This window comes from Hetaerina americana, unplaced genomic scaffold, assembly GCF_022747635.1.
Source record: "Hetaerina americana unplaced genomic scaffold, ioHetAmer1.1.p SCAF_19, whole genome shotgun sequence".
NCBI lineage: Eukaryota > Metazoa > Arthropoda > Insecta > Odonata > Calopterygidae > Hetaerina > Hetaerina americana.
Window position 1 is genome coordinate 6,824,198 of NW_027286752.1, and position 27,883 is coordinate 6,852,080.

Consider the following 27,883-nt stretch of genomic DNA (forward strand, 5'->3'; position numbering starts at 1 on the left):
TGAGATTTGATGTGCTAGTACTATTAAAACAAATTTTTGTTCATTTGCATGTTGATATGGTAAAGGAACAATTTATCAATGCCCTGAGGAAGTAGAATTTCATCTTTTATGCAACAGTGGTTTGATGTTATATGCTTGAAACAAAAAAATTCACTTTACAAAGTGTTAATGGTATTTCCTCATCATTTGCTGAGAATGTATCTGTGTTGGGAGCTATTGATAAAGCAAAATTAGGATATGAGCCTGAAAAGCTCAATGTGAGTACATAAACATGCTCCAGATCATTAGTTCCACAGAGCAGAGTACAAAATCCACAGAGTACAGTTCCACAGAGTTGAAAAGCCCAAACCAACACTGATTAAAGCATTATTATTCAACTTACATATCACAATGACATATGGGGCACTTTTTTTAAAGATAAAGCAAAAATGTTATCCGCTGATAGAGGAGCCTCTACCAGCCTATTATATCTATAATCTATATATATAAAGGAGAGTGTTTGTTTGTATGTATGTAATTTGTTTACTTTTTTGCTGTCATAGAAACAGCATTTTTCCAACTATGCCAGCAGGATACTTTTGCAAGAACACTATTGTATTCAGAATTGCCGAGATATTATACGTGGAATACATCAAGGAAAGTCTTTTGTAGAAGAAAAATGGGCAACTTTGATCCTGAGAATAATATTTATTCATGTGACGCATTGGGCCGAGTCTACACAGTCCATCCTAACAACGCCGAATGTTATTTTTTAAGAATGCTTCTACATACCATTAGAGGACCTCGCTCATTTGCAGAATTAAGAACGGTAAACGGAGAAATATGTGAGACATTCAGAGAAGCTCGCCAGAATTTAGGGTTGCTAGAAGGAGATCAACACTGGGATGACTCATTGCGAGAGGCCAGTTTGATTTCTCTTCCAGGACAAATCTGAATTTTGTTTGCCATCATAATAACCTCCTGTAATCCATCTAACACAAAAACATTATGGGAAAAATATAAAGAATCAATGAGTGAGGATATACTGGCTAAAGTTCGAAGTGAAAATCCTACATTGAATATTACGTTTAACTCCGACATTTTTAATAAAACTTTGATTATTTTGGAGGAAAAGTGTATCACCATGGTTAACAAGACTTTAGTGGAACTCGGTCTTTTTGCACCTGTACAAGATCAACAGGGTGTATTTTATCCAGATTATATACGTGAAACTAGCTACAATGCTAGTTAAACTTAAAAATACTTAGAAGCATACATCGCGGATAAAAAGCCACTTCTCAATGAAGATCAGAAATTCGCATACGAAACAATAATGGATCAGTTGGTAGCAGTAGATAAACAAGAAGGAGGTATCATTTTTCTTGATGCTGCTGGTGGCACGGGAAAAACATTTTTAATTAATTTAGTTCTCGCTGAAATCAGGGTTCATGGAGAAATTGCTCTAGCCGTTGCATCTTCAGGTATTGCAGCGACATTAATGGAAGGAGGAAGAACAGCCCACTCTGCCCTTAAGTTGCCACTTAATATTTCCCGACAAGAAAATCCTACATGTCATATAACTAAAACAAGCGGCCAGGCACAAGTTCTTATAGAATGTAAATTGATAGTATGGGATGAGTGTACGATGGCTCATAAAAAATCTCTTGAGGCCCTCAACGCAACACTTACGATCTTAGAGGAAACTGCAGTTTAATAAGAGGAGCTCTGGTACTCCTGTGTGGAGACTTCCGTCAAACTCTGCCTGTCGTTCCAAAATCGACTCCAGCCGATGAAATTTATGCCTGTTTAAAACATTCTGTTCTATGGAATCATGTCCAAGAAATTAGCCTTAAACAAAACATGCGAATCGTCTTAAGAGATGGGAATGCTCAAAATTTTGCAAATAAACTTTTGGAGATTGGAGAAGATAGATTAGTTATTGAAGCATCTGGTATGATAAAATTGTCATCAGATTTATGTGTATCGGTGAAAACTGTCCGAGATATGATACAAGCAATCTATCCTAACGTTAATCAAAATTATAAACATTTAGAATGGTTGCGAGAAAGAGCCATTCTTGCTCCTAAGAACGATGATGTTAATGAAATTAACAAGGAGATACTAGCCATGCTGCCAGGAGACGTGATTGAATATAAATCGGTTGATTTATCGGTTGATAAGTGGATGCTGATGAAGCCGTCAATTATCCAACGGAATTCCTAAATTCACTTGATCCAGCTGGATTGCCACAACATCGCCTTATACTTAAAGTAGGATCTCCAATCATTTTATTGCGAAATTTAGATCCACCAATACTCTGCAATGGGACACGATTGTGTGCGACAAAATTAATGAAAAATATAATACAGGCAGTCATTTTAAGTGGAAAAGGAAAAGGTGAAATAATTTTTATTCCACGGATAACTCTAATCCCAACTGATCTTCCCTTCAACTTTAAAAGATTACAGTTTCCAGTCTGGCTAGCTTTTTCAATTACCATTAATAAATCACAGGGACAGTCTTTAAAGTTTTGTGGTGTTGATCTAAGATCGCCATGTTTTAGCCACGGGCAACTTTCTTTCTCCTGGATATGAAACAAAAAATGTAGTTTATAAACAGGTGTTAAATAAAAAAGATTCTTAAATTTGTATGAAGTAGTGTATTATTGTACTTTATAATTTGTTGTTTTTATTTATGTAGTATATTTATATCATTGTTTCTCCCTAACCCGTGCAAAGCCGGGTATTCAGCTAGTATATTATATAATTGACTTTATATTTTTCGGATATGACTTATTTTGCTAGCCCAACCACCTAAACCTGCCAGAAGTATCCCCAAGAAATAATTCCCAAGAAAGAAACAAATTTAATAATAAAATAGCAGCAGTTTAATGATTCCATTAGAAATTAAAATCATGGGTTCATGGGCTCAAAATCATGTCTTTTGGGATTGAACTGAGAACATGCATTTGAGGGTGACTCTGGGAGGTGACCCTGAGGGAGGGAAAAGCCAGCAAAAAAGTGGTGATATATGTGATGGAAGCATAGAATGATGTTCTGGGTCCTGTTCCAAGGCTAGTTGATCTTTAAATTTTCATCATAGCCTCTCCCCTATTGTGTTATCAACAAAATCCAGTTTTACTTGTATTGCTCTTTCCCACACAGTTTGCAAAATCTGTTGCAGTTATTACCAGCTGAACAATCTAAAAAATAACTTTCTGCAACACCAATTCTAATTAAATCAAAATTGATTGACTTTGAAAGGGAAAAATATCTGCAAATTTCAATTTGAATGCTTTTTACGTGATTTTTTACTTTCATAGTGATTTTGCAATGAATGTGGAGGCAATTATGAATATGGAAAAATGCAATTTGTGAATTAACAAGCTGGGATATTAAAATGAACCAATTATCACAAACAAAACTCTAATTGACATCTATACACATGAATTTAATTTTCATTGAATGAGTATTTACAATAACACTTGAGATAAATTGGTAGGTACCTATTTCTGGTAGTAATAGAAATGGCACTTAGTTACATCAATGCACCCAGAAATTAATTTTGAGATCCATATTTACACCAGGAATACAGTGATATGCATAATAAGGATTCTCTTAGGGACATATATCTCAAACCTTAAATAACATAATTATGCTCACATAAGAGACCAAATTTTTTACTTATAAACTGTAAAAAATAATGTAAAAAGTACTGAAAACTCTCAGTTATCCATGCTAATGGGTATGGAAGAATTAAAAAAACAGCTAACAGAAACATGTGGAAACCTTCCTTTTTCATTCCATGTAATTAATTCAAGTTGTTTTCTAGCGATGGAAAGTGCATTTCTTCAAGTACATTCTTTCAGTCATTTTATTAGGGTTTACATGAACACCGCAAGACGTATTTTCCTCAGAAAGCTAAACTAATCATGTAGTCAGCTAAAACAAATGACTGGCAGGGGACAAACTTATGTTGGCTGATGTTTATTCATATTCATCACATGATACGAATGAAAATAATGCAGTTTAGGCAGTTTAACATACATAGTAAAACTATTTATTTGCTTACACAGGAGAAACTATTATATGGTATTCTGTTAGGAGAGTATGAAATTCTAAGGGAAAATGAATTCATTGGTGAAGTTAAGAAAAGATAAAACAAAAATATTTCAATTAAAATATCAAATACTATTGACAACTTTATATTTTTGGAAATTAAAAACTTGAATCGAAAACTCGAAAAAAGAATGCCAGGATATTTCAAACTAGTATTTTTTCCAAAGTCAATCAAAGATTCAAAGTATTTATATATCTGGAAAATTGTAATTTTATTAAAATTTTAAGGTGCTGGGAAGAAAGAGTAGCATGAATAATCCACAAAATAGTTAATCGAAAGTTTACTGTACTTACTTGGGGATATTTCAATTGATACTTCTATGGAGTGCCAACTAGTTTCATGAACTTTACCTGACTTTAACAGCAGGAACCTAGCTGACAGGAGGAATGACAAAAATACCAAAATTTCTAAATCTCAAGAAAGACAAATTATAATACATCCACTTCTAATTGGTCAATAATTATGTTCTCAAACACTCTCTTATACACGTTTAATAAATTCTTTTAAGATATTTAAAGACATCCTTATAATACATCCAGTCAATCAATCCATATAATATCTAACCAGTTATGATGTCATACACCCTGAGGCACGGTAGGAAACCAGAGAAAATTAGGAAAAGATAAAGAAAGTTAACTTCAATTTTTTACCTGTCTTATGTGACATTAAGAGGTAGGTTGACATAATAAGGTTTCAGTAATCAAATTTGGCAGTAGTAATATTTTAGTATGTGAAATAAGCCTGAACAAAAAATAGTGAATTGTATTTAGGTGCCCTGAAGTTTTCACACTCAGAAATAAATTTCAAGGTGGTCTTTTTCTGTGAAATATCTTTTTCTTTGACTTTACTAGCGTAAAAACAACATTCCAATTCCATAAATAAATTAAACTGATTTTTTTAAATATTGCTTGGGTTAAAAAATGTTGATTTTTCATAATTTTTCAATTTATGAGGAATGAATGATCAGTAGATCATTCATGAAAGAAGATAATATATAATATATATGATTGGATATAAAATAAGATATATGAATGAAGCCATGCATGCTATAAATTAGATTCAACATTTTAATACCATTTTTTGTTCAATGGAAATATCGAAGCTTAGAGGTTGAGAAACAACGTAATATCCAAATGAAAAGCCCCATAACTTCATCTCTCATACAATGCTGAATGAAACATTCATTTAAAATACCATTGCAAATATTTTAACATCAATAACATGCAGGTGGTGAATTTGGCATAATTACACCAGGACATTAACTGCTCAAATAGGAACCAACTAATTGTCTTTCAAGGAAATCTGTAATATATATATATATATTATGTATATATATAATATGTATATATTTATAATCCACATATGTACATACTACATATTAACATACACAGGTAAGTGTCACATAAGTAGGCAGTCATCACTTGATTCTTTCTATGATTTTTTTCTGAAGAATTATTTTCAAAACCAATGCCAGTGCCTATTTTACCTTTGATTTCAAGCCCTGATCTACCCTGATTTAGGAAGGTAAATTGTAAAATCTCAGTAAAAATCAAATCATGTGCAGAGGGAACCCAAAGCATGCACATTTTAGAAAAAAGCCCTTTGCATGCTATTATGCTCTCAGGCATCAATAGTGTTTCATTCATCTAAACCTACATTTGGACAAGATTCTGTGCGGGCACTCCTCAACACAGGAATTTGTGTTTCAGGAGACTAAATATAATTTGAAAATGTTGTGCATATTAACACAACTGCATTCATTCTCTCTCATTTTCTCTAAAAATTACCTATGAAAATAAAAGTATTTATTTCATTTCATCAGTCACACTTTAGGGGTCCAGAAGGAGGAAAATACATCTAGTCTACAGATTAGGAAGTTTCTAATGTGTTCAATTACAGGGAAAGCCTTTAGCATTTAACTGGATGTTTTACCCATGGTAACTACATGGCAAAATATCTAACTCTGTATATTGCTAATACACGCACTGTGGTCCTATTTACAATCATACCTACATTATAATTTATTTCAACCTTAACAGTTGAATTAATTGTCACCGTTAACTAATGCAAGTACATTAAATATACAGTATATCAACAACCAGCATTTCACATAGACATTAAAACAAGTTTGGTCTCTAAAATTTTATAAATTCTCTATTTATCATTTACAACATGATATGTTCACATTATTACTCAACATTTAATATTAGCAACATGTTTAAAATTTCCATTCCTCATAACTTTATGTATTCAATATTACATTGTCAATTAAAATTCCTAAATTTAATTTGAAAGAGAATAAATATTTGGTTAGCTATTGGAATTATAGATATTGATGTTTATTTATAATCTTTTCACCATCACAGACTTAAAAAAAGCAGTAAAACTTAACAGACCACCACATCATAATTTTGGAATTCCTTTAATTTCAATTGTGCCTAAATAAACCAATGCTCAATTAAAACTTCAACATTGCCACTGCGGGCATATTTTTTTATATAAACTATATTTACTTTTTGACCAGCAAATAATTTAGAAAACATGTTTCTTTTGAGTATATGATCGAGGAAGCTCTCTTATCTGAATTAAAGCTGCAGTGAGGGATTCAATCTTTTAAACATACATCAACAGTATCCAAACAATATTTCCCAATATTGCAACCGAGTATGAAATTCACTAGGATTAAATTTATTGACACAAAAAAGTATTTTGTCCCTTCTAAAGGGAAACAGGGGAAGAAGCTCATGCTTTGATGTCAATCATTCTAAGCAATGACTTGAGTGAAGTATGCAATTGAGATTATAGTGAATTGAAAGATGAAGAAATTTTTAACAGTAAAAAAGCAGAAGATGATTGACATTGAATCATAATTGACATCAAAACGTCCATGCTTACAAGATGAAATCTAAAATCCATCTCTTATGGCTCGAATGGCAAAATTATTAGGCATCCATTGCCAGTCTTCTTAGTTTTAAATATTATCTTACTCTTAGTAAAAAGAACATTTTCCTTCTGTGATAAAATTTCATCAGACCTTATTCAAGAGACCTAGGAGGACCTAGGAGTCTGGAGGACTTCCCTCTCATCACTTATATGAACATTGAAATTCCTTTTACCCAAAATTTCATTATTGAAGTAGAGTAGATTAATGATATGATTAATGACTAATTTTATTGCTATTATTAAATAGCATTCCTGAAAGTGAAAACATACAATAAGATTTAATGAAATCATCAATTGGAATTGATCACATTAATGGAATTACCAGCATGTTAAAAATAAATTGCAATGCCATAAAAAACTATTGCAAATAAATGTCTTTAAGTTGATAGCATTGAAAATGTGAGCCATGGACACTTTTTTAGTTTATCCGTCATAAATTGGGCATGGTAAAACTAATAAATTTTGTGGATTTTTAGTTCAGATATGATAACTTCCTCAAAGGTTCATAATTGATATGTCTTCTTAACTTAAACTGCTCAGCAGTTTTGATAACTGTGCTAAATGTCTATAGTAAATTGGATAAAAAATAAATAATATGTGTCAATAAGTTTTTGATTAATTTTCTAAATTGACAGATGATATGCTAATATGATTGGTAGGTACCCAGGCAAAATCAGACTTTGCAAAAATTGGACCAATAACATTTGAAAGTTGTAGACATTGGTCAATGTTAATTGCATTAGGATAATGTTGGCTGCTAGGTAATGTGCATTAGCTTAAGATTTAAGTTCACATTCACAAACTTTGCATATAGTGGACCTAAGTGGATCTTACCAGCTATTCTTCATTGTTTAAACATTTATACCACTGCCTAACCATTTCATATATTTTGCTCATTCCTCTCTGAAAACTGAGTGCTTTTTATTAGTCTGCGGTTGAATTGATATCAGGCTGTTAAGAATAGGTAAATTACAACTTGGCATTTGTAGTCTGAGAGTGCTATAATGCGACGATAAAGATTAAGAAAGATGACTTTTTAAAAATAAATTCATCTTCAAATGTGACTTTGATAAAAGAAAGTCATTTTCTTTGATCACTCAGTGGTTTCTGGACAAACGCAAGAGTGGCCAAGTAATGGCAGGACCATAACCAAGACCAAGGCTTAACGTGGCCCACCAGTTAGAAGCCAACACTAACCCATGATGTTTCTTTGACAAATGTTTGTATCTTAGAAATTGGACAATATTGAAAGTCAATGAAGCTCAATGGCCCAGCATAGTTTTGCTGCCTGGGTACTAAAATATGCATTTGACCTAACATGATAATTGCATTTTCTTCCTTTTGCCAAAGGTGAAACTAGATTTGGTCGCTAGTAAGACGACACAGTGCTCACTTCTTGTGAGTGATAAATTTCATACTCTATGCCTACTATTTCTAGTATTCACACGTGTGTGTGTGCGTGTATTTGAAATAAAAAAATAATTTACCCATCAAATGTTTTCAGGGAAATGCAAAGAAAAATATAAAATCTATGCAAAGACTATGGGTGTCTCTAGTTCATTTCTTTTTCTATTTCCTGTCACTGGCTGTCTGTGCGCGTCTCTGCATCAGGTGACTCATTGCTTTCAGACTGCATGTTAAGCTTTGGGAGAATTTCCAGGTGTCAGTTGGCTCAAACGCTCGGAATGCAGACAGGCAGAACACAATTGAGTCTGGATGTGGGCAGTAGGAGGCTCCATAGCCATCTGGGACCACAGGACCATACCCCATGAAGCAGTCCATGGTCATAGGAATCTGTTCAGATGCATAAATTTTCATATTAAATGATGAAGTAATCGGGATTTGTATACACTTAACACAGAGTACTTAGTGTGAGTGCCTGAAATTGTACCTGAAATTCACCTAAATTACTGTTATTCTGTGTACAATGAAAATATCAGCCAAAGAAGGATTTGAACATTAAAAAAAATGGAATTTTTATTTGAAAGTAGTCCAGAGAATCGCAAGACCTAGTAATGAAAAAATTAATTTCCTCTATCCCTGGCAACTGGCAACACCAAAATATACTGTACAGGTTGATATATGCATTCAAAATAAAACAGTATGACCTAATGCAACTGAAATATAACGTATGACTCATTGGAGTTGATTATTCTCATTTCTTTTGTTGTAACCAGAGCAGCCCACCTTCCCTTCCTTTGGTGTTGATGTCATATTCATACCATTTGCTTTCAAGTAATTTTGCAAAAAAGCAGGCAGTAGGAAGGGATACTCATTACCCACTTTGATTTTGGATGCAAAATTAGGGAGGGCTTATGGCAATAAAAAGGGAAATATGTAGAGTCATGCACAAATGGAGAGAGGGACAAATGGAAGTAGCACCATATTTGTATTGGAATTATTAACAGCATCTGCCTCAAACATGAGTAGAATAAATCTGGGGAAAAATATTTTTTGCAAATCTAAATTAAAAATCACTATAATTCTTCAAAATAGCGGCCTTGTGCATCAATGTACTGATTCCAGCACCTCTACCAGGTGCTGGAATCTGTGCTATCAGGGTGTCTGCTTCACCCTAATAAAGACCTATAATTATCTATCTATCTATCTATCCAGGCTTTCAAGATTGTCACCTTCCCAGCTCCTCCTTATTCTTGGGAACAAAAAAAAGTCAGGCAGCACCATACTGATACTGCCATGTCAAAGGTGGCATGGAATGGTACATTATTGCAGTGCAGTCTCCACTTAAGAAATATCTCCTTCCTAATTTGTTGCACTCTTTTCCTCAGCCTTTTGAGGACTTCCACATAAAACTTACTGTTCACTGCCTTCACTTGAGAGATGAACACTTTCTGAATTGAAGAAGACAATGAACATCATTTTACTTATCTTTGGGACAGATTTTGCATAAAACTAGAACAGATTACACCCAAATGAGAACTTGCACTAAATGAATTCTTGGCCTAGAAGTATATTATGGAACTGCATAAAGTAAAACAATATGAAAAAGGCACTGTTTGGCTTTACTTTGGCATGGCTTTACTTTGAATTATTAATTCTAAGTTCTCTCCTATACAAAATGACGTAGTGACGAGTAGTGATGACTGGGTAATTTTTTTAGAGACATGAATGCAATGAGACTATGCATAGAGTAAATTTGTTCTCTTACTTGACTAGTGGAGAGGGAGAAATGGTTGGCAAGTCGAAAAGCTTCATCATCTCGAAACAGAACTGGTAGCACTTCTCCAGCTTCCTTGGCTGCTTCACGAAGGCCAAGCAGGTGGATATCAATTCCTTCCCCAAGAATATTCTCGATGGTTATTTCAGTTTGTCGGCGTAGGGCAGCTTCCATTAACTCTATTCTTCTTTTCTCCTATTTAAAAAGAACAGGGCAATTCATCATTAATCATCTTGAGAATCATGAAATACTCAAGATTTTATTTAATTATACGAGGGTCATCCGGAAAGTAGTACCCGTTCGTGAAATAAAGACACAAAAGTAAATATTAACAAACATAAAAAATTTTATTTGAAAGAGGATACTTTAAACTACTTCTCAACATAATCTCCAAGCAAATTAAGGCATTTGTCATAACGTGTGACAAGTTTCTGTATTCCTGCTGCATAGTCCTTCGCCGCCAGCTCATTGAGATACGCGAGGGACCCATCTTGCACAAATTTTTGCATAATGCAGATGGTGTTTAACAATTTCATGAACAATTGTTCGAGAAACATTGGGAAAATGCTCACAGATGTCATCAATTGTGACGCGCCGATCGTTCCTCACGAATTCGTCAACTGAGCTCACCAGTTGGTCTGTAATGACAGACGGTCTCCCCGAACGCTCATCGTCGTGTGTGTTCCCCCTCCCCATGTTGAAGTTGCGACACCACCGCCGAACAGACGACTCGTCCATTACATTGTCTCCATACACCTCCTTTAATTGGCGATGAATATCACATGGGCGAACGTTTCTTGCATTGAGGAATTTAATCACTGCCCTCACTTCACAACTGGCGGCGTTCTCAATTTTTTTAAACATTGTAAACAATCACAGAAACAACACAGGCAATGCTAGCGTCACGCAACTTGGCTCAGAGAAGGCAGACAAGCCACTGAAGCTATCTGACCTCGTCCAGCGGCTACTCGCGTCGTCAGCACTTCATGCGGCACGAACGGGTACTACTTTCCGGATGACCCTCGTAGATTTAAAGTAACATTTTTCTCCGAGTGAATTGCAACAATAATGGATTCAAAGAAAACTAAAAGAATGCGACGATTTCAGTTCAATTAAGTTAATTCTTCATCTATTTTTTATTAATTTTTTGGTTAAAAAAATGGTCTTCAACCAGAATAAAAAAATATAAGGCATCATAAAAAATATAAGGTCTCTGAACAATGTTTTAATAAAACTAGCAGGTATTTGCAGGCATCTTCTGATAAGAAATGGTACGGGTTTTTAAAAGAGAAAGAAAGAAAAATAACAGGAACGAAATTTTTAAAAATCTCATGCTTACTTTCCCTCCTTATCAGAGTACATTCGTAGAAAAAATTATTATCTCCTGTGTGTCATCATAGGGGAAAGGGGATTTGAAATATTTTCTTCCCCTATATGGGGAAGAAAATATTTCAAAATTTAATTGTAAATGCGAAACAACAATTAAACATGGCGTTAATGACAATTAATTGACATCGAACCCTTTTTTTGACTCAGTGATTTGAATCTTGCTTTTTAATTGTAACATGTTACTATTACTTATGCCCGCATCACATAAAATATATTATTTAATATATTTTTAGCATTCACTGTTGAATCTAAGTAGAAAAATAAGACAAGAGTACAGTGAAGGTGAAAAAGATAAGCTAAACTGAGGGAAAATCAAAAAAGTGATGTTCTAAGTTCATTGGGAAAAGCCGCAACACTTGGGGTAAAATGGTGGTAGGAAAAAGATAAATGACATTCCGAAGTGCGCATGATTTGGTTCGTAGCAAGAAATGACGCTGGGGAAGCAGGGGCCGTATAAAGCTTTTGAATTCCTAAGTATGATTTCGGAAGTCAACAAGAACATTTTCAGGAAATTATATAACCTACAAACGTAAGGTAAAATAAGTACAGTATGTTTCTAGAAATTTCCTGTAGGATAGTATTATGAAATCAGGTCGTCTAACGCATAATTTTTAAACCATAAACTGTCCTTATTTGTCAAAACTCGACCTCATGGCTTTTGCCTTGGAGAGACGGCAAGTGGCCACGTTCGAGATTAGGTCCGTGAGATAGGCGGATATTTCTCTCTCTCTCCCCCCCCCCATACTTACGTTGCTAAGGTTGAACGTGACCCTCTTCCCCCCCATGTAGTCGTCCTCGTATGCGTCACCTCCCTGGATCCGCCGCATGTAGTCCTCGCCCTCTTCCTCCTCCGCACGCACCATGGCCCGCGCCCACTCCAGGGCCTCCACCGTGGCCGATCGAATGCAGTCGACGCGGCCGAGCTGGAACCTCCGCGTGGAGGCGCTCTCGTACGTGGCAGTGAGACAGTTGTGCAGTCTGCAGCGCGGCAAGCATCGATGTCGTGGGAACAAAAGAAGGGAGACATTACGTGTGGGCCCAAAGGCAGTCGTAAAAGGCTCTGCTTTAGACCCGATTCACACGCCTTCGCGGGACGCCTTCTGGGGAACCCGCATCTTGCGGGTGAATAGTGTCTAAGAGTCCTTTCACAAAAGCGTTTTCCTCCGGTGCGTGTAGGCCTCCGGAGATAATTTGAACACGTCAAAGAGGATATTGCAACCGAATTTGCAAAAAGAAACTGGAGGAAAAAACTGGATTATAACCGAAATCAGTTTTTAAAGAAATATATATGCTTTCGATGGCCAACTCTTTCACTCAGAAAGAAAGTGACTAGAGGCCTTAGTTATGATCGCCAGGAAGGAAATACTGCACCGGATGAATGCGGTATTAGTTTTACGATGGAAGATATAAGTTAGAAAGAATAGAAATTGTGAACTCATTTCTTGAAGATGTGGCCATCAACTGGCGATCAATTAATTTTTAATCAGTCCTTACAACAGTAGGATTTGGAACGGTAGAGCCAGTAACCCAGTAAGTGATGAAAGACATTTTCTCAAACGATAAAAAAGTTCAAATTTTCCGCAAATTTTACCGATGACTTTTTATGATCATGCTGAAATCTGAGCTAAAAACATTGAAAGTGCAAAATGATACGTACAAGAAATATAAGTTATATTTTAAGGAGTTCATTGTTCGTTCTAGTTCGCGTTCGCCTAGTTCGTCACTAAGCGTAAGTAGCAAATAGGTTTTGACATGAACTCAAGTGTAAGCAGGTATTGTCTCATGAAATGAAGAGGGAAGGTTGCTAAGCCCGTTCATCTCACAGTGGATGTTGAATACGTACAAAGACGATTGACTACCTGTAGTAAGCAAGCTGTAGAGCTAGTTGAATGTAGGCATCCGGGCTGACACGGCAGGACTTGATGAACTCTTTGCCATAGTCGGTGAATCGGAACACATAGAAGTCTAGGTCTTCAATAGCCCTGTGGGCAATAAAAAATATATGAGTGAAAAGGAAAGAGAGGACCATGGAGATACTCAAATAAGTACCTAATTCATTCATTTTATTTTCTGGTAATTATCTCGTGAAATTGTTACACCCAGAGTAATGCAATGTGAACAACTATGCAAACTGATTTGAATTTGAAAAATTTCAGCCAAATTTTAATCTCAATCGGAACTTATATGGAAATTACCGGCAGAGTCAACGTCATCATGACGCATCTTTGCGTGATACTCATTACTTTTACATTACCTTCAAAGTCTCACCTGGAAAATATTTCTAGGTATAATTTATTTTATTGAAACTTCAATTTTTTTGAAACAAAAGGCAACCTAGGTCTCTGAACAATGTTTTAATAAAACTAGCAGGTATTTGCAGGCATCTTCTCGGAAAATCCACTAGCAACAACAACAACGCGGTTTATCGAGACTGCAAGATAAACCGCGAAACCGTTAACTTTGAAGAGAACACAAGAAATGTTCAAGGAACAGGTTCGGGATGAATAAAATGGGGGAGGCAATGATTTAGGACGAGCGGGTTAAGGGTGCGTCACCTGTCGATGTTTTGCGCGGCCATTTTGATGTTCCTCTTCATCTCCTCCTCGATGATCCACTGGAGGCGCTGCGGGGGGTGGGGCAGAGGGCCGTCCGCGACGAGTGGGGGCTGGCCAGCGGTATCGGAGAGGTCCCCCACATTCTTCAGAAGCTTCTCCATTAGCTGTACGACCGCGATGCCTTCGGATGGAGAATGCTCGTAGCAAAGGCCGCACACGCCGTCGCTCGTGATGATGAACTGCGGCGGAAATGGCGAGTGAAACATTTATTATTTCATGCCAACGATGGCTATCCCATGGAATCCGAGGGCTCTGGTGGACTTCGTTCTCATGACCGAAAATTCCCTTGATGAGTGAATGAATGATGGAGATAACTGTGATTGCAATAACTGTTCCACAAAAACATTCGTTCTCTAGATCAGCCAATGGATTTATAAAACCAGGATGCGCAAATTATTATAAACAATGAATCCTTAATTGCAAATTGTAAAATATGCAGTAGCAAGATTTACACGTCCAGTAAATCTGTCGGAGTGAATTCATGAGCTAAATGAACGAGCAGAGGTTAACATGTCTGAGGTTAACATTCAAGGTCTGATATCTACTACTCCCCTGTGCAACATCCCCTTCTCCGAATCCTTCTTTCTCCCATATCACACATCCTATATTACAATTGTAGTTTATAATTCATTTTAAAATATTTTAGCTGACATTTGTAAAAAGTTTGGAACGGAATTCACAACGTCTCTTTGTTGTTTTCACAACGCCTACGTTTAATATACGCCTACGTATTTGTGAGTACCCGTGCGTATTAAAGAGAGTAAAGCAGTGACTGAAAGTTAATTTAACAAATTTCTGCCGTTTCTGCCAAATGACGTTCATCACAAGCATTGGTCTTAGATAGTTCATATCTCGTTAAAACCGAATGTTATTGTAATATTGTAATTTCATTTAAATCTTTGACTAATTTATTGTTCTTACACCGCCTTCATCACAGGAGAATTCGATGAAGATCGCAGGCAATACGAAGGCGCCGTTTCGATTGTTAATTCTTCATTACCCACCACCTCTAAAATTTCATCTCAGATTTGAATTCCATGTCCACTGAGGCCTCACTATGTCACATCCCATGAGAATAGCCTTGGAGTCACCCTGAGAACATTTCCACCTGGCGCCATTTCATAGGAACAACGAAATAAATATTGCTTTCGTTTTTCTCTACAAATGCTGACGAGTAACTTTCGAGGAGAGGAACACCTGGACGATGGCGAATATTACTGTATCTGTTCAAGCTCTGCCAAGTTTTACTGTGGCAAGTACACGTTATGTTCCAGGTTGGTGGTCGGGGATGAATATTTAAAAAAATTTTCGCGTGATTCACATTAAATAGCCGCATTAGCCGCAGGGGTGCTTACCTGAACCGTCTTGTCGAACCATCTGTTGCCCGAGTTGTAGAAGCTGCCCCCGCCATGCAGCGTCTGGTGCGCCATGTTGGTCTCGTCCCGGTTGCCCGCGAAGTGGCCCACCTTGCCCTGATACAGGCTCATGCCGTCCGCCGAGTAGTTGAAGTCAAGCGGGAGGGGTTCGTCGAAGCACACAACCATCAGGGCTCGTTCTATCTTCTCCAGACTCCGCACGTTGGTCTCATCTGCTCTCGCCATGGAAAGAGAAGGAGGCGCTGTGTGGGGCTCTTCCAACGGAGATTCGATCAAGCGGACGACGGCGCAAATTAAAAAAATCCAAAGTAATAAGCGTTGGGTACCCACTCTGTAAGCGGTTGTATTGGGGTGGGCGAGGTCATTCAATCCATTGGGGAAGGTTAGGGTAGTCTCGGGGAGAAGGTGGTACATATTTCGGGGAGGGAGTGACGGAAGGGAGGAGAGAAACCCAGCACCGGAATCGAGGCCAGGTTAACCAGTTGTCTCCCAGCTCTAGGGGACTCCACTAAGGGTCTCCTTGGTCAACATTTCTCATGAGATACGAGTATCCTAGCGTTGGGAGTTTCCTGGGAACCTCCTTCGTCAAAAATCACGAGGAATTGTTGCGAGTAGTCTCTCCCAGATCTTGGAGGGGATTAATATGGACCTAAGTTTACACGTGGCAACAAAGTGTGCTGAGGCTGGTAAATGTCCCGTTTGATAGACTACATTTGATATGATCCCCACGAGAAATTCAAGTTGGCCTGGAAAACTGATCACCATCAGGATCCGAACACAAATGTTCGGCTTGGAAAACTAGCACACTGGTCACCCATCGTTCATTAAAGAGAGTCAGAAATGGTACGAGGACACGACGCAGAAGGCTTAAAGCTTCGAAATTCGAGTTTTATTTGCGTGTAAATAAAGCGGAATACATTTATTGACATGTTCAAGCACCCCAGTTGCCATTTTCATTCTGGCTATTGCGGCGAGCCATACTGGGTAAATATAGCGTCAAGCCTTTAAGTCAAGTGCCAAATTTAAGGATGTTTATTGAATATATATATTTCATCTCAAACAAATTTTTCAGGAATATGTCAAAATAATTCTGCAAAAAAATCACAACAGAAAGCATATTTTGTGATACCCTTGTGAATGTGATCATCTTGTATATGATCACAGAGTTCATCGACGAATCTCCCCCAAGTTTCGATAAATTGATATGCGCCCATCACTGCTCCTTGTCTTATCAGCTACCTGTCTCGAGGTCCTACTGGGGTTGCTTCCTGAGGTGCCAGAGGGCCTCCGAGCTATGCGGTATAGGGCGGCGCCAAGCCACTCCCCGCGCACAAAGCATCGCATGCACCCACACAGTGCACGTTTTGTGAAGCGTTTCCTAATGAGTCTGGATGTGTAAAGTGCGGTGACAACTGAACTGTGGTGCCACTTGTTCATTAATGCCAGCAAGAAAAAAAATTGAAACTGTGGCTTGGAAACTTGTTGAATTTGAAATCGACGTGATGACATAGTTACATAGGTCATATTTGTTGAACACGCAATATAAATCGATTGATTAATTAACAGAAAGTTAATGGCATATTATCACAAGAAAACATCATACGTATGTTCAACGCAGGCTTTTCTTGACTTTACAATAGAAACAGACGTGTGACAAATTAAGAGCACATTTTAGCTCGAGAGTGACTTAGATATCCATTGGGTTGGTGCTCTAAAATGAAAGCCTTCGTACAAAAATGGAAGCTGAAATTTTAGGGTTTAATAGAATACGGCATATAGTAGTAGCTGCACGTGAATTAAAGTTAATAATTTAGTTTAAAATACATACACCCATTTTGAATTACACTCATCCACATAGTGTAAATATGTTTACTACTATACTGGTATTATACTTCTATAGTGCTATCATATTTCAACACTCTAAGTTTCTAGTACTAATATTTCTATTTAAGGTGAAAGCACACGTTGATATGAGTCTAGTGAAAGGCGTGTCACTACCCAAAGCGATATCTGATTGGTTCTCCACATTGTTTGGGGCAAGGCAACTGATGACACAATGAGGCTATCATTTATTATTCCCTAATGTTATCACAAACAGCACAAAAACTAATTCTATGTTATAAATAGTTGAACTATAGAAAGCACATACCTTTTGGCACCTATAACTGTTAAACTGTTGAACAAGCGACTTAATCAAAACAAAAATGAAGGCAGAGCGAATAAAATGTCGCCTTCTAGGCTATGAAAGGATTCTCAATCTGAATCCTCACACGAAAGAAACAGTCCATGCACAAGCAAAATCCTTAATTAAACTCAGCGTTAGCACCCTTCCTTAAAATTTCGGTTTGCGTTTTTTAAAATCACGGATTGTAAGAAAGATCATCACTCTTTCCATCTCCTGCCTTTTATTTTGCCATTTCCATACATGAGCGTTGTGGGTTAATACAATATTCAATACATTTGAAGTGAAATCGAAGTCTCCATTTGAAGTGGAATCAGAGTCGAAGTCTCCATTTGAGCTAATTGGATTAAAAGTGAATTTTCCGTAATCGTGAAATTAGTTGCTTACTCAGGAACCGACCTGCCCTCTCTCTAAGTGGGAAGGTGGGTTCCGCCAAAAGAAATTTCGGCATAGATGTCACAGGCGCGCCTTGCTCATTAGCAAATAACAGTGGTGGTACGTGTTGCAGTATATTATAAAGAACTCGCTCACGTAATCATTGACTTGTCAGGATTTTGAACATCATCATTTCTAAGAGAAATGTTTCAGCTTTTCAAAAATGAAAAATATTTTAATGTGAATGTGAAATAACAAATCGCTAAGTCATTAAAATCGTTGCAGATGAATGGAATTCTTTATACATGAGTTGACATTACGTTAATGATGCAATTATCACGTTTGAATTCTTTTTTATATATGACTCAATATACACCCACAAATCAATAAATAGGTTATTGAGGCAATTTGCACGTTTTTTTAGCAAATGAAATACGCAAATACCATCATTTGCCTCATTCCATTCACTTGATTTATCACTTCGTCGGGAAGCTTAAATTTTTTTCACAACGGAAGGTGAATTTCTGAATTTCATTGGAATTTTGAGATGGTGTTAAGCTAAACTAGAATGCGGTTCATTATAGTAGACATGCTATTGGTTCTCAAAATGTTCTTACACCCCATATCAACCAGCCGTTTTGTTATGCAGCAGGACAGTCATGAGAATATGCCACTTTAGTTCAAAATCAAGCTAATTTTCTGACTAACACTCTTTTAAACTTTAATGTACGTCCAGAATTACATAAATGACAGGTCTTGTAACAAGTACCTTGAAACAAAATTAAATATTACATTTTTTAAAAGAAAAAATTACTTATTTCCAAAAGTACTAGAATTAATACCAATATTTTATGGGTACTGGCCGTCACGGTTCACTATGCAATGATTTGAGGGGTCCTGGAGAAAAGATACTCTTCCCGTTTGAGACTCCCTTAGTCTCGACAGAAAGGGCAAACATTTACTTCCAAGTGGCCCAAGCGCTGCTTAGAAAGCTTTAAGATGCTTCCAAGAATAATTGAAGAATTGCACAAACATAAATATTCCCATTTGATTCCTTATTTATGCCTATAGTTATTAACAAGGATTGAAAACAAGTCCCCAAGTTTAAAAAAGTTGAGATATCACAGATCTCTCCCAACACATATCACAGAAATCATCCCAAAAATTGTTTTGAAATGTGAGTGTAGTATTCACGTTCTAACCATCCCTGCGGCATGTGAAGGTCTAATTTCCAGGGAAGGGCGAATGAGTTCCATTCCCTTCACTACGCATTTAAGCTATAATCTTGACGCAAATGTAGACTGGCAAGCATTCATTTCAAGTATTACGGCATAATGACAAAATACAGTAACCTGAATTTAAAAATTTCAGGTAGGTGGATTGAACATGTTGTCGATACGAACGAATGCCGCAGAAGAATTGACCGAAACGACAAATACGAGGGTAGGCTGAAAACTAATGCACACATACTTGTAGACCACAAACAAAATGACCTTCAGAAGTACTCCTGGTGGCAAGTGGAAGTCACATTCCCCTTCAACCCGCATGTGTGAGGTCGTTAGATCCATCCAGGGTATTTTAAGAAACGGAATGAAGAAATGAGATTCATCGTCATTTAAAGGCTTTTTATGGTGACGATGCTGTTTATAGATCTACTGTTAATCGATGGGTAATAAACTTTCGTGGTTGCGAACCTGGATTAGCCATAATTGTTGATGAAACACGCAACGGACGTCCGATCATTGCCACAGACGATAAACCGCAAACTTGTCGAAGATTTGATTCAAAATGACCGGTGAATCACTCAAAAGCGCATCGCAAGCCATATTGGTCGAGTTTGTCGTGTTAAAAGCAGTCTGGCGCCAATAATCTTGCAACATGACAACGCTCGTCCACACATTTCGCGCACAACTGCGAAGATTGCGCTCTGCGAAACCTGAAATTTGAACCAATTCCACACCCTCCTTATTCCCTCGATTTTTTTATCAAGGGTTTTTTGCACCTCGGACGATTAGGTGAAGGCAGCTGTTGATAAAAGCACGCTGTTTAACTCGCGTTGACATAGCATTAGAACACGTCTCATACTTCCTCTCCTCAAAATACACTGGATGAATGTAACAACCTCAAACCTGCGCAAGCGTGTTGAAGGGGAATGTTAATTCCACATGGCACCAAGAGTGCTTCTGAAGTCAATTTTTTTTGGATTGTACAAGCATGTGTGCATTATTTTTCAGCCTTGATTTTCCCGACTTCTTCAGACTTCGCACGCTGACATCACAAACACGCATTTCGCCAACGGGGGCTTAGTTATGGCGAACGCCTTGCTCAGCCGTGAAATAAAATGAGTCTACGAAAGGCGGGCGCTAACCGAACAAAAAAAATATTTGAACACACATGAAATAAAAATCACAGGAGACATAGTGAAGCCATTGCAAAATGTGCTCTACCAATATCAAAAACAAAAGCTATACCATTGGGCATTTTGGTGGTGCAACAAATCGCAAGCATTTTGGGAAGTGTTGCATAACAGATAGACAACGGCATGAGAACACTGACGTCTCCTCAGTTTGGCTCGCACGTCGGCCCACGTGTCTCGCCGTTCGGCCGTCAGCAGTCCGATGGGTGGCGTGGCGATCGGCGACGACACCGACGGCGCCTCCTGCAGCACCCGCATCATCTGCCGCGCCAACTCCGCCTCCGACAGCGGCCGACCGTTGGCCTTCACCTTCACCTCGTACAGCTGCCCAGAAAGAGGGAGGACCAACTGTCAGTCGCTCGTGAGGACAGGACAACCAAAACGCCGAACGATTGTGCATAGACACGAGACCATCCAACCGTCTTACTAAATGGAAAAGTACTGTGAGCTGTTGGTGGATGGTCGAAAAAAGGAAAAATCTACGGTCAACGTGATCTTCGAATGGTTAAGAGTCCAAAAATGATCGATGATCACCTTGAATGACGCTGTGAACATGGTCACATTTTGTCCAAAAGACTGTGTTTACGATCTTTCTCTAAAATATAAATATTGAGTTATGATTTTTATATCTAAGTATGTATGTGTGTAGCTAAGTAGTATGCATATATCATGCATATGCATGCATATATATACATATATATGTATATATATACATATATATATACATATACATACATATATATATATGTATATATATATACATATACATATATATATATATATATATATATATATATATATATATATATATATATATATCCTATGGAGGAAGGAAAAGTGGATGAAGGGTTTATTGACCGGCAGTGGGATGTTGAAGACTGTAATTGAGGAAAGAATATTAGGCAAACGAGGAAAGGGAAGGAACAGGATAGGGATGTTGGACGGGATGAAGGGAGGAAGAAAGTACTCAGAGATGAAGAGGGACCTGATATAGAGTAGGATGATGGATTTTGTGTTTTGTTGGGAGTAATAAAATGTTTGTTTGGTAGTTGTGTCCATCCAAAAACCTACCTTAACTGGTAGATTACCTTTATATATATATATATATATATATATATATATATATATATCTTCGAAATGGAACGCTCTTCGGCGACGCACAAATATATAAAAACACAAATGAAGATTTTTAGAATATAGAGACACAAAGAAAGGACACTCACAATTTGTTATTTGACGTTTCGACAGCTCGGCTGTCGTCTTCAGAATGGCGTTCTCGGGGGAGAGCGGAGAGGACATGTGCGGGGGAGAGGTGGGGGAAGGGGAGGTAAGGGATCAATAGGAAATGAACTTGGGGGTGGGGGGGATATGTAGGAAGCCATATGATGCATTCAGTGGGCTTGGTTCAGTCCGGGCGGTTTAAATGATTGGGCCACCCAGATATGCGCCATCTCGCGGGTTCTCACCTCTATTATACTAGCAGATTTGGGAAGGATTTCAATCACCGAAACGGAGAAGCAGTCGTCAAAAGATTGATTGTGGGAATCAGTGTGAGTAGGGATGGGATAATTAAGAAAGGTGGGAGATTTGGTGGAATATCGGTGGTTATTCATGCGGAGGTAAAGTGCGGTCGTGCATTCGCCCACGTAGAAGGCAGGGCAGAAGTTACAGGAGAGGCGATATATAATATTTTTTGAGGTGCAGGTGGCGAGTGGTTGGGAGTTGGTACTGAGTGAGGGGGAGGGTCTTAAAAGATGACAGCATTTGCAGCGTGGGCGGTGGCATGGTGCGGAGAGGGGCGGGGGTGCTTGCATTCAAGTCCACAAAACCAACTGATAGTGATGGGGGATTGGAATGCGACGGTAGGCGAAGAAGTAGGGGAAAGAACTGGAGGTAGGAATGAAAGTGGGTGGGGAATTCGTAAAATCAGTTAGGTTTGCTGATGACCAAGCTTTAGTTTATCAGTCAGCCAAGGGGCTGCAAGCATTGCTTAGTTAATTGGGAATTCAATGCGACAGGTATGGGATGAGAATTAGTATTAATAAAACAAAGGTTATGCGATTTTCTAGAAAGAAAAGGCTGAGCTTAACATTAAAATAGGAGGGCAAAAACTAGAGCAGGTAGAACAGTTAATGTATCTCGGTAGTGTTTTGGACCAACACGGTCAAAGTAGTAGGGACGTACGGAGAAGAATTTGCGATAGGCAAAGAGGCTTTCACATGGAGGAGGGAGTTGATGACAGGGACGCTGAGTAAGGATTTTAAGAAAAGACTCGTAAAAACTTTGATATGGAGCCTAGCTATGCACGGTGCGGAAACGTGTTCATTGAAGCAGGAGGATAGACGTAGATTGGAGGCTTTTGAAATGTGGGTGTGGAGAAGAATGGAGAAGGTGAAATGGACAGAGAAGAAAACAAATGAGGAAGTACTTGGTATGGTGGGCGAAGAGAGGGGTTTGTTGGGAGCAATCCTATGGAGGCAGGAAAAGTGGATGAAGGGGGTGTTGATCGGCAGTGGGATGTTGAAGACTGTAATTGAGGAAAGAATGTTAGGCAAACGAGGAAAGGGAAGGAACAGGATAGGGATGTTGGACGGGATGAAGGGAGGAAGAAAGTACTCAGAGATGAAGAGGGACCTGATATAGAGTAGGATGATGGATTTTGTGTTTTGTTGGGAGTAATAAAATGTTTGTTTGGTAGTTGTGTCCATCCAAAAACCTACCTTAACCGGTAGATTACCTTAAAAAAAAAATAAATAAATAAATATATATATATATATATATATATATATATATATATATATATATATCAATTATACGGAAACACTCACTCGAGCGGTATAATATTTGGACGGCACAATAGAGCACAAATAAAATAGAAACACTCATATGGTACATTGTTTAGGCTTTCGGCCTTATATATATATATATATAAGAGTATATACCTATAAACATGTATATATACATAAAAATATCTTCGAAGTGTAACGCTCTTCGGCGACGCACAAATATATAAAAACACAGATGTAGATATTTAAACCATAGAAACACAAAGAAAGGGCACTCACATATGTTGTTTTGACGTTTCGACCTCACGGCCGTGCCAACAAAATGTGTGAGTGTCCTTTCTATGTGTTTCTATGGTATAAAAATCTACATCTGTGTGTGTGTGTGAATATATATATATATATATTATATATATATATATATATATATACATATACATACATACACACACACACTCCATTGTTACGGATGAGAAACTAGGGTGAGGGGACCAGTAGAAAAAGAAGATGAGGCGATGGAAATGTGGTGCTACGGAAGAATTGGAAAATCAAATGGGTAGACAGAATAACAAATGAAGAAGTACTTCGAAGAGAGGTTGAAGAGAGAATTGTATGAACACTCACGAGATAAGAAGAAGGATAGTTATTGGATATATCCTGAGACACAGCAGCTAACTGAGACCCATAACTGAAGGAAACATGGTGGGGAAAAATCATATAGGCTGGCCTAGGGTGAACTGAAAGAAGATAATTAATGGTACAAATTATGGAACAAGGAGATATGAAGAAATGTACGTAGAGATTTGCAAGGAACAGGATTTTTTGGTGAGCTGCTGAGAACCAGTCCTCGGATTGATATCCCACGACGAGGGCGAGAATGGCTGGCTAGCAATGTCGATCTCACTTTACCGATTGGAGCTCCAGCCTACCTGACTCCTGCACGCCACGATCACGTGCTCCTCCTCCGGGATGTGGTCCTCCACGAGGCTGGAGAAGAGTGTGTCGGCGGGGCGCCCAGGGATGCGGCAGGATGTGAGCAGGCGGTAGTACTGCGCCATGCATAGGGGCTGGCCTTTCTCTCTAGAGGTGGCCCTTTCCAACGGCAACGCCCGCCTGCCAGGTGACACGGGAAGTGGAGGAGGCCTTTAAGACGCGTCTTTAAGTGGTCGAGCTTTGAAATTTTGAAATTCATAATTGAAACTTTGGGTTCTCCTATAAATATATATATATATATATATATATATATATATATATATATATATGTATGTATATATGTATATATATATATATATATATATATATATATATATATATATATATATATATATATATATATATATAATGGGCTGACACAATATAACACAAATAGAAAAGAATAGACACATTTAAAAGAACACTCACACGGTAAATTGTTCGAGCTTTCGGCCCTCTCAGAGGCCTTCTACATATATATATATATATATATATATATATATATATATATATATATATATATATATAAATAAATATTATATATATATATATAATATTTATAAAATAAACCATAAACACAGTAATCAACCCGAAGGTCGGTTTGGCGGGTGGTGGTAGAGTTAGCACTAAGGTACAGGACTAAAAACGGCGTGGGTATGTACTACCAGAATTGACGCAACACCCATGCCCAAAGCGGGACTCAAGTGGCGACCTCATGGTTGGTGTGTCCCTCACTCGACTAAGCCAAATTTTATGGGAAAAAGCGACCACAGCTTTAAAATAAAAATAAGAAGCAAAAGACAAGTAAGAAAAAAATACTCTTTTTTAAACAGAACTATTGTTGAATGGAACCAGCTGCCTAGAGGTTTGTTTCAGCCCTTCCATTCAATTATAGGAGTTTTAAGAATGAGTATAAAGCAGCCACTGGGTGATAAACTTCATTGATCAGTGATTATTTATTATACTATTGAGCTTATTAAGATATTGCTTGCATGATGTACGCGGCGTAAGAAGTTGCAATGCAAAATTGAATGATGTGTTAACGGTGCGTGATTTTGAACGGTTTATGAAGTTGAAGAGGCCTTGATTATGGACTGAGTGCGGCGATGGACGGAGCGCTGTAGGTATGGTGTGAACCTAGCCCATGTGTGATGGGAAAGGTGCGGTTGGTAATCTGAAAGTGTCGTCGCATATTAGAGCATTTTGTCTCATGTCTGTTCTTCTTATGTTTGTATGCATGTTCATTGTAAGAGTTGACCGTTGACCAGACTTTACCGTTGCTACCAGGCCAATTGCTTAATTGCATCGAGGTTTATATAATAATAATAATAATAATAATAATAATAATAATAATAATAATAATAATAATAATAATAATAATAATAATAATAATAATAATAATAATAATAATAATAATAATAATAATAATAATAATAATAATAATAATAATAATAATAATAATAATAATAATAATAATAATAATAATAATAATAATAATAATAATAATAATGAAGAAAATGCATCACGCGCAAGTTATTCGCGGCGGTTCTTGTTTGTGGGTTGTCGGTTAGGGGGAGGAGGAGGAGCGGCTGCGGGAGATTCACCTGTCCAAGACGGCCTTGTGCTCGAGGATGCCGGAGAGCACCCGCGCGGCCATCCTCGCCATGTCCGTGGTCGCCGTGAATTCCTTCGGCGGGAACACCATGCCGGGATTTGAATTGATGGGCAGAGCAAGCGGGTTGGCCAAGTACATGTCCCGTAGCCACCAATCGTATGCCTGCAGAGGAAAACAGCGGAGTTTTCACGGAGTGAAAAATAATGACAAGTATCAGCTTTGTATTCTTTTACGCACAGAATAATGAGTAATGAATCCGAAAATGTGAGGAGCGAAAATGGTTGACGATATTACTATCCTACCGGTCCACTGAAAATATAATAAGTTTCCCCAATACAGGCCGAAGTAGAAGCAAATTTTACCAGTGATGGAAGCAGTAGAATTTCACTCGCACTGGATGCTCCATAAGACCGCGATACTAATCGGCCAAAAGGAAATAAAATCAAAACTTATTGAACTTAAAAGATGGAGACACAATACAGAGGAGGTTTTATTTACACAAAGTGTATCTCAGATGAACGGTGAAATAGGGATACCTGAAATAAAGAAATGAGGTGTATGAATTTTGTGTTGTATACCAATGCAATTCGGTGCCATAATGAGTGCATCGTGTTCGCAAGAAAACTCAGGTGTCTTGTGTCTTTCTTAAAGTCTAAATTTGGCTTTATCTTTTCGTTAAATTTCGTTAAAGAGTGCTCAAACTAATTTCTCCAGCATATCCGTGACGCTTTACTCCATTTTCGTATCAAAAATCTTCACAAATATGACGGAGTTTCTCTTAAGCTTTTTCAATTCCGGAATTAACGTTTTCACTCTCGAATCCCAAACACGTCACTTATTCCAAATGTGACGTAACTAAAGCGGAGTTTAATCTCTCTCTTCATTACATTGTCCTACAACCCATCGAGTGAAACTTGACTTCTTTAAGGGTAACACTTTGCCATATTCTTCTGATATGTGCACTCCATGAAATGCTTCATGTCAGAGTAACACCCAAGTATTTGGACCTGTTCTAAGAAATTTAATTTCGTCAAATTTATTTTTTACTGCCTTGCTTATCTTTTCCTTCATTCCAAAAATACAGTGGTATATATATTCTAATATTTAGCTTTATTCCCCATTCCGTGCACCACTTTGGTTGGGACTCCAGCGATTTGGTCTAAATCGCTAGAGTTCAGCACGAAATTTTCCGATGTTTTACTTTCTTTGTGAATCCCTTTCTCGCCTGCAAATAATCTAAGTTTGCTGCTAACCTGGATGTAGGAAGGAAGTAAAAGAGTTCCAGGTGATAAAGGAAATCCAAGGAAAGTAATTTCCGATTCCGAAAAAATGCTCTTGAAGTCAACGAAGATGCTTAAATGGGGTGCATCCTAAACCAGCTTCTAATCGGTGACCAGCTCAAAGAAATACATATAACGCAAGAGACTTTTATCCCATATTCATATGTAGCAAGTAAGTAAACATCGTAGCAAGAAATATAATTCTCAAATAAGACTCACAATTGATGATGCTATTTCTATTTTCGCAGCAAAATCATCAGCGGTTGTTGAAACACCAAGGAGGGGAAAGGCATCATGCTAAAAAGGCTTCCTCCTATCCGAATAAATAGCTATGAATGGCAAATACTCTAGCCTAGACAAAAAGGAGTGACTCATTATTACAGTTCTAGTGGAGTTTAGTTTGCTATGGTTTTGAGACATGGACGACATTAGTAGAGGGGGAAAAGACAGTTAGAAGTGATAGATGTGAGGTGGAATCGATGGACACGGATGGGTGGAAAAGCATGGTGAAGAGAGAAGCTGACGAATGGCACGAGTCGAAAAGGGATACTGATTTGACAAACTTAGTCACAATAATTTAAGAAAAATGGAAAGGAATGGAGAGACTTCACTGAAATTTCGGATGAAAGGAGGAGAGGATGAGTGAAGAGGCTGGCCTCAA

The 27,883-nt window shown here is 37.7% G+C and overlaps 1 protein-coding gene across 2 annotated transcripts in view; it reads right to left on the reverse strand.

The window, feature by feature from the left end:
- Positions 1–5,112: 5,112 nt before the first annotated feature.
- ChAT (Choline acetyltransferase) overlaps positions 5,113–27,883 on the reverse strand; it is a 290,787-nt gene continuing 268,016 nt past the window's right edge. For both annotated transcript variants that reach the window (XM_071584493.1, XM_071584492.1), the window contains 9 exons: positions 25,932–26,104; positions 24,285–24,468; positions 20,713–20,896; positions 15,579–15,811; positions 14,164–14,402; positions 13,468–13,590; positions 12,358–12,586; positions 10,211–10,414; positions 5,113–8,835 (listed from right to left, as the gene is read on the reverse strand). In XM_071584493.1, coding sequence (XP_071440594.1) covers positions 8,611–8,835; positions 10,211–10,414; positions 12,358–12,586; positions 13,468–13,590; positions 14,164–14,402; positions 15,579–15,811; positions 20,713–20,896; positions 24,285–24,468; positions 25,932–26,080 — 1,770 coding nt within the window. In that variant the 5' untranslated portion in view covers positions 26,081–26,104 and the 3' untranslated portion in view covers positions 5,113–8,610. The remainder of the gene's footprint in view (positions 8,836–10,210; positions 10,415–12,357; positions 12,587–13,467; positions 13,591–14,163; positions 14,403–15,578; positions 15,812–20,712; positions 20,897–24,284; positions 24,469–25,931; positions 26,105–27,883) is intronic.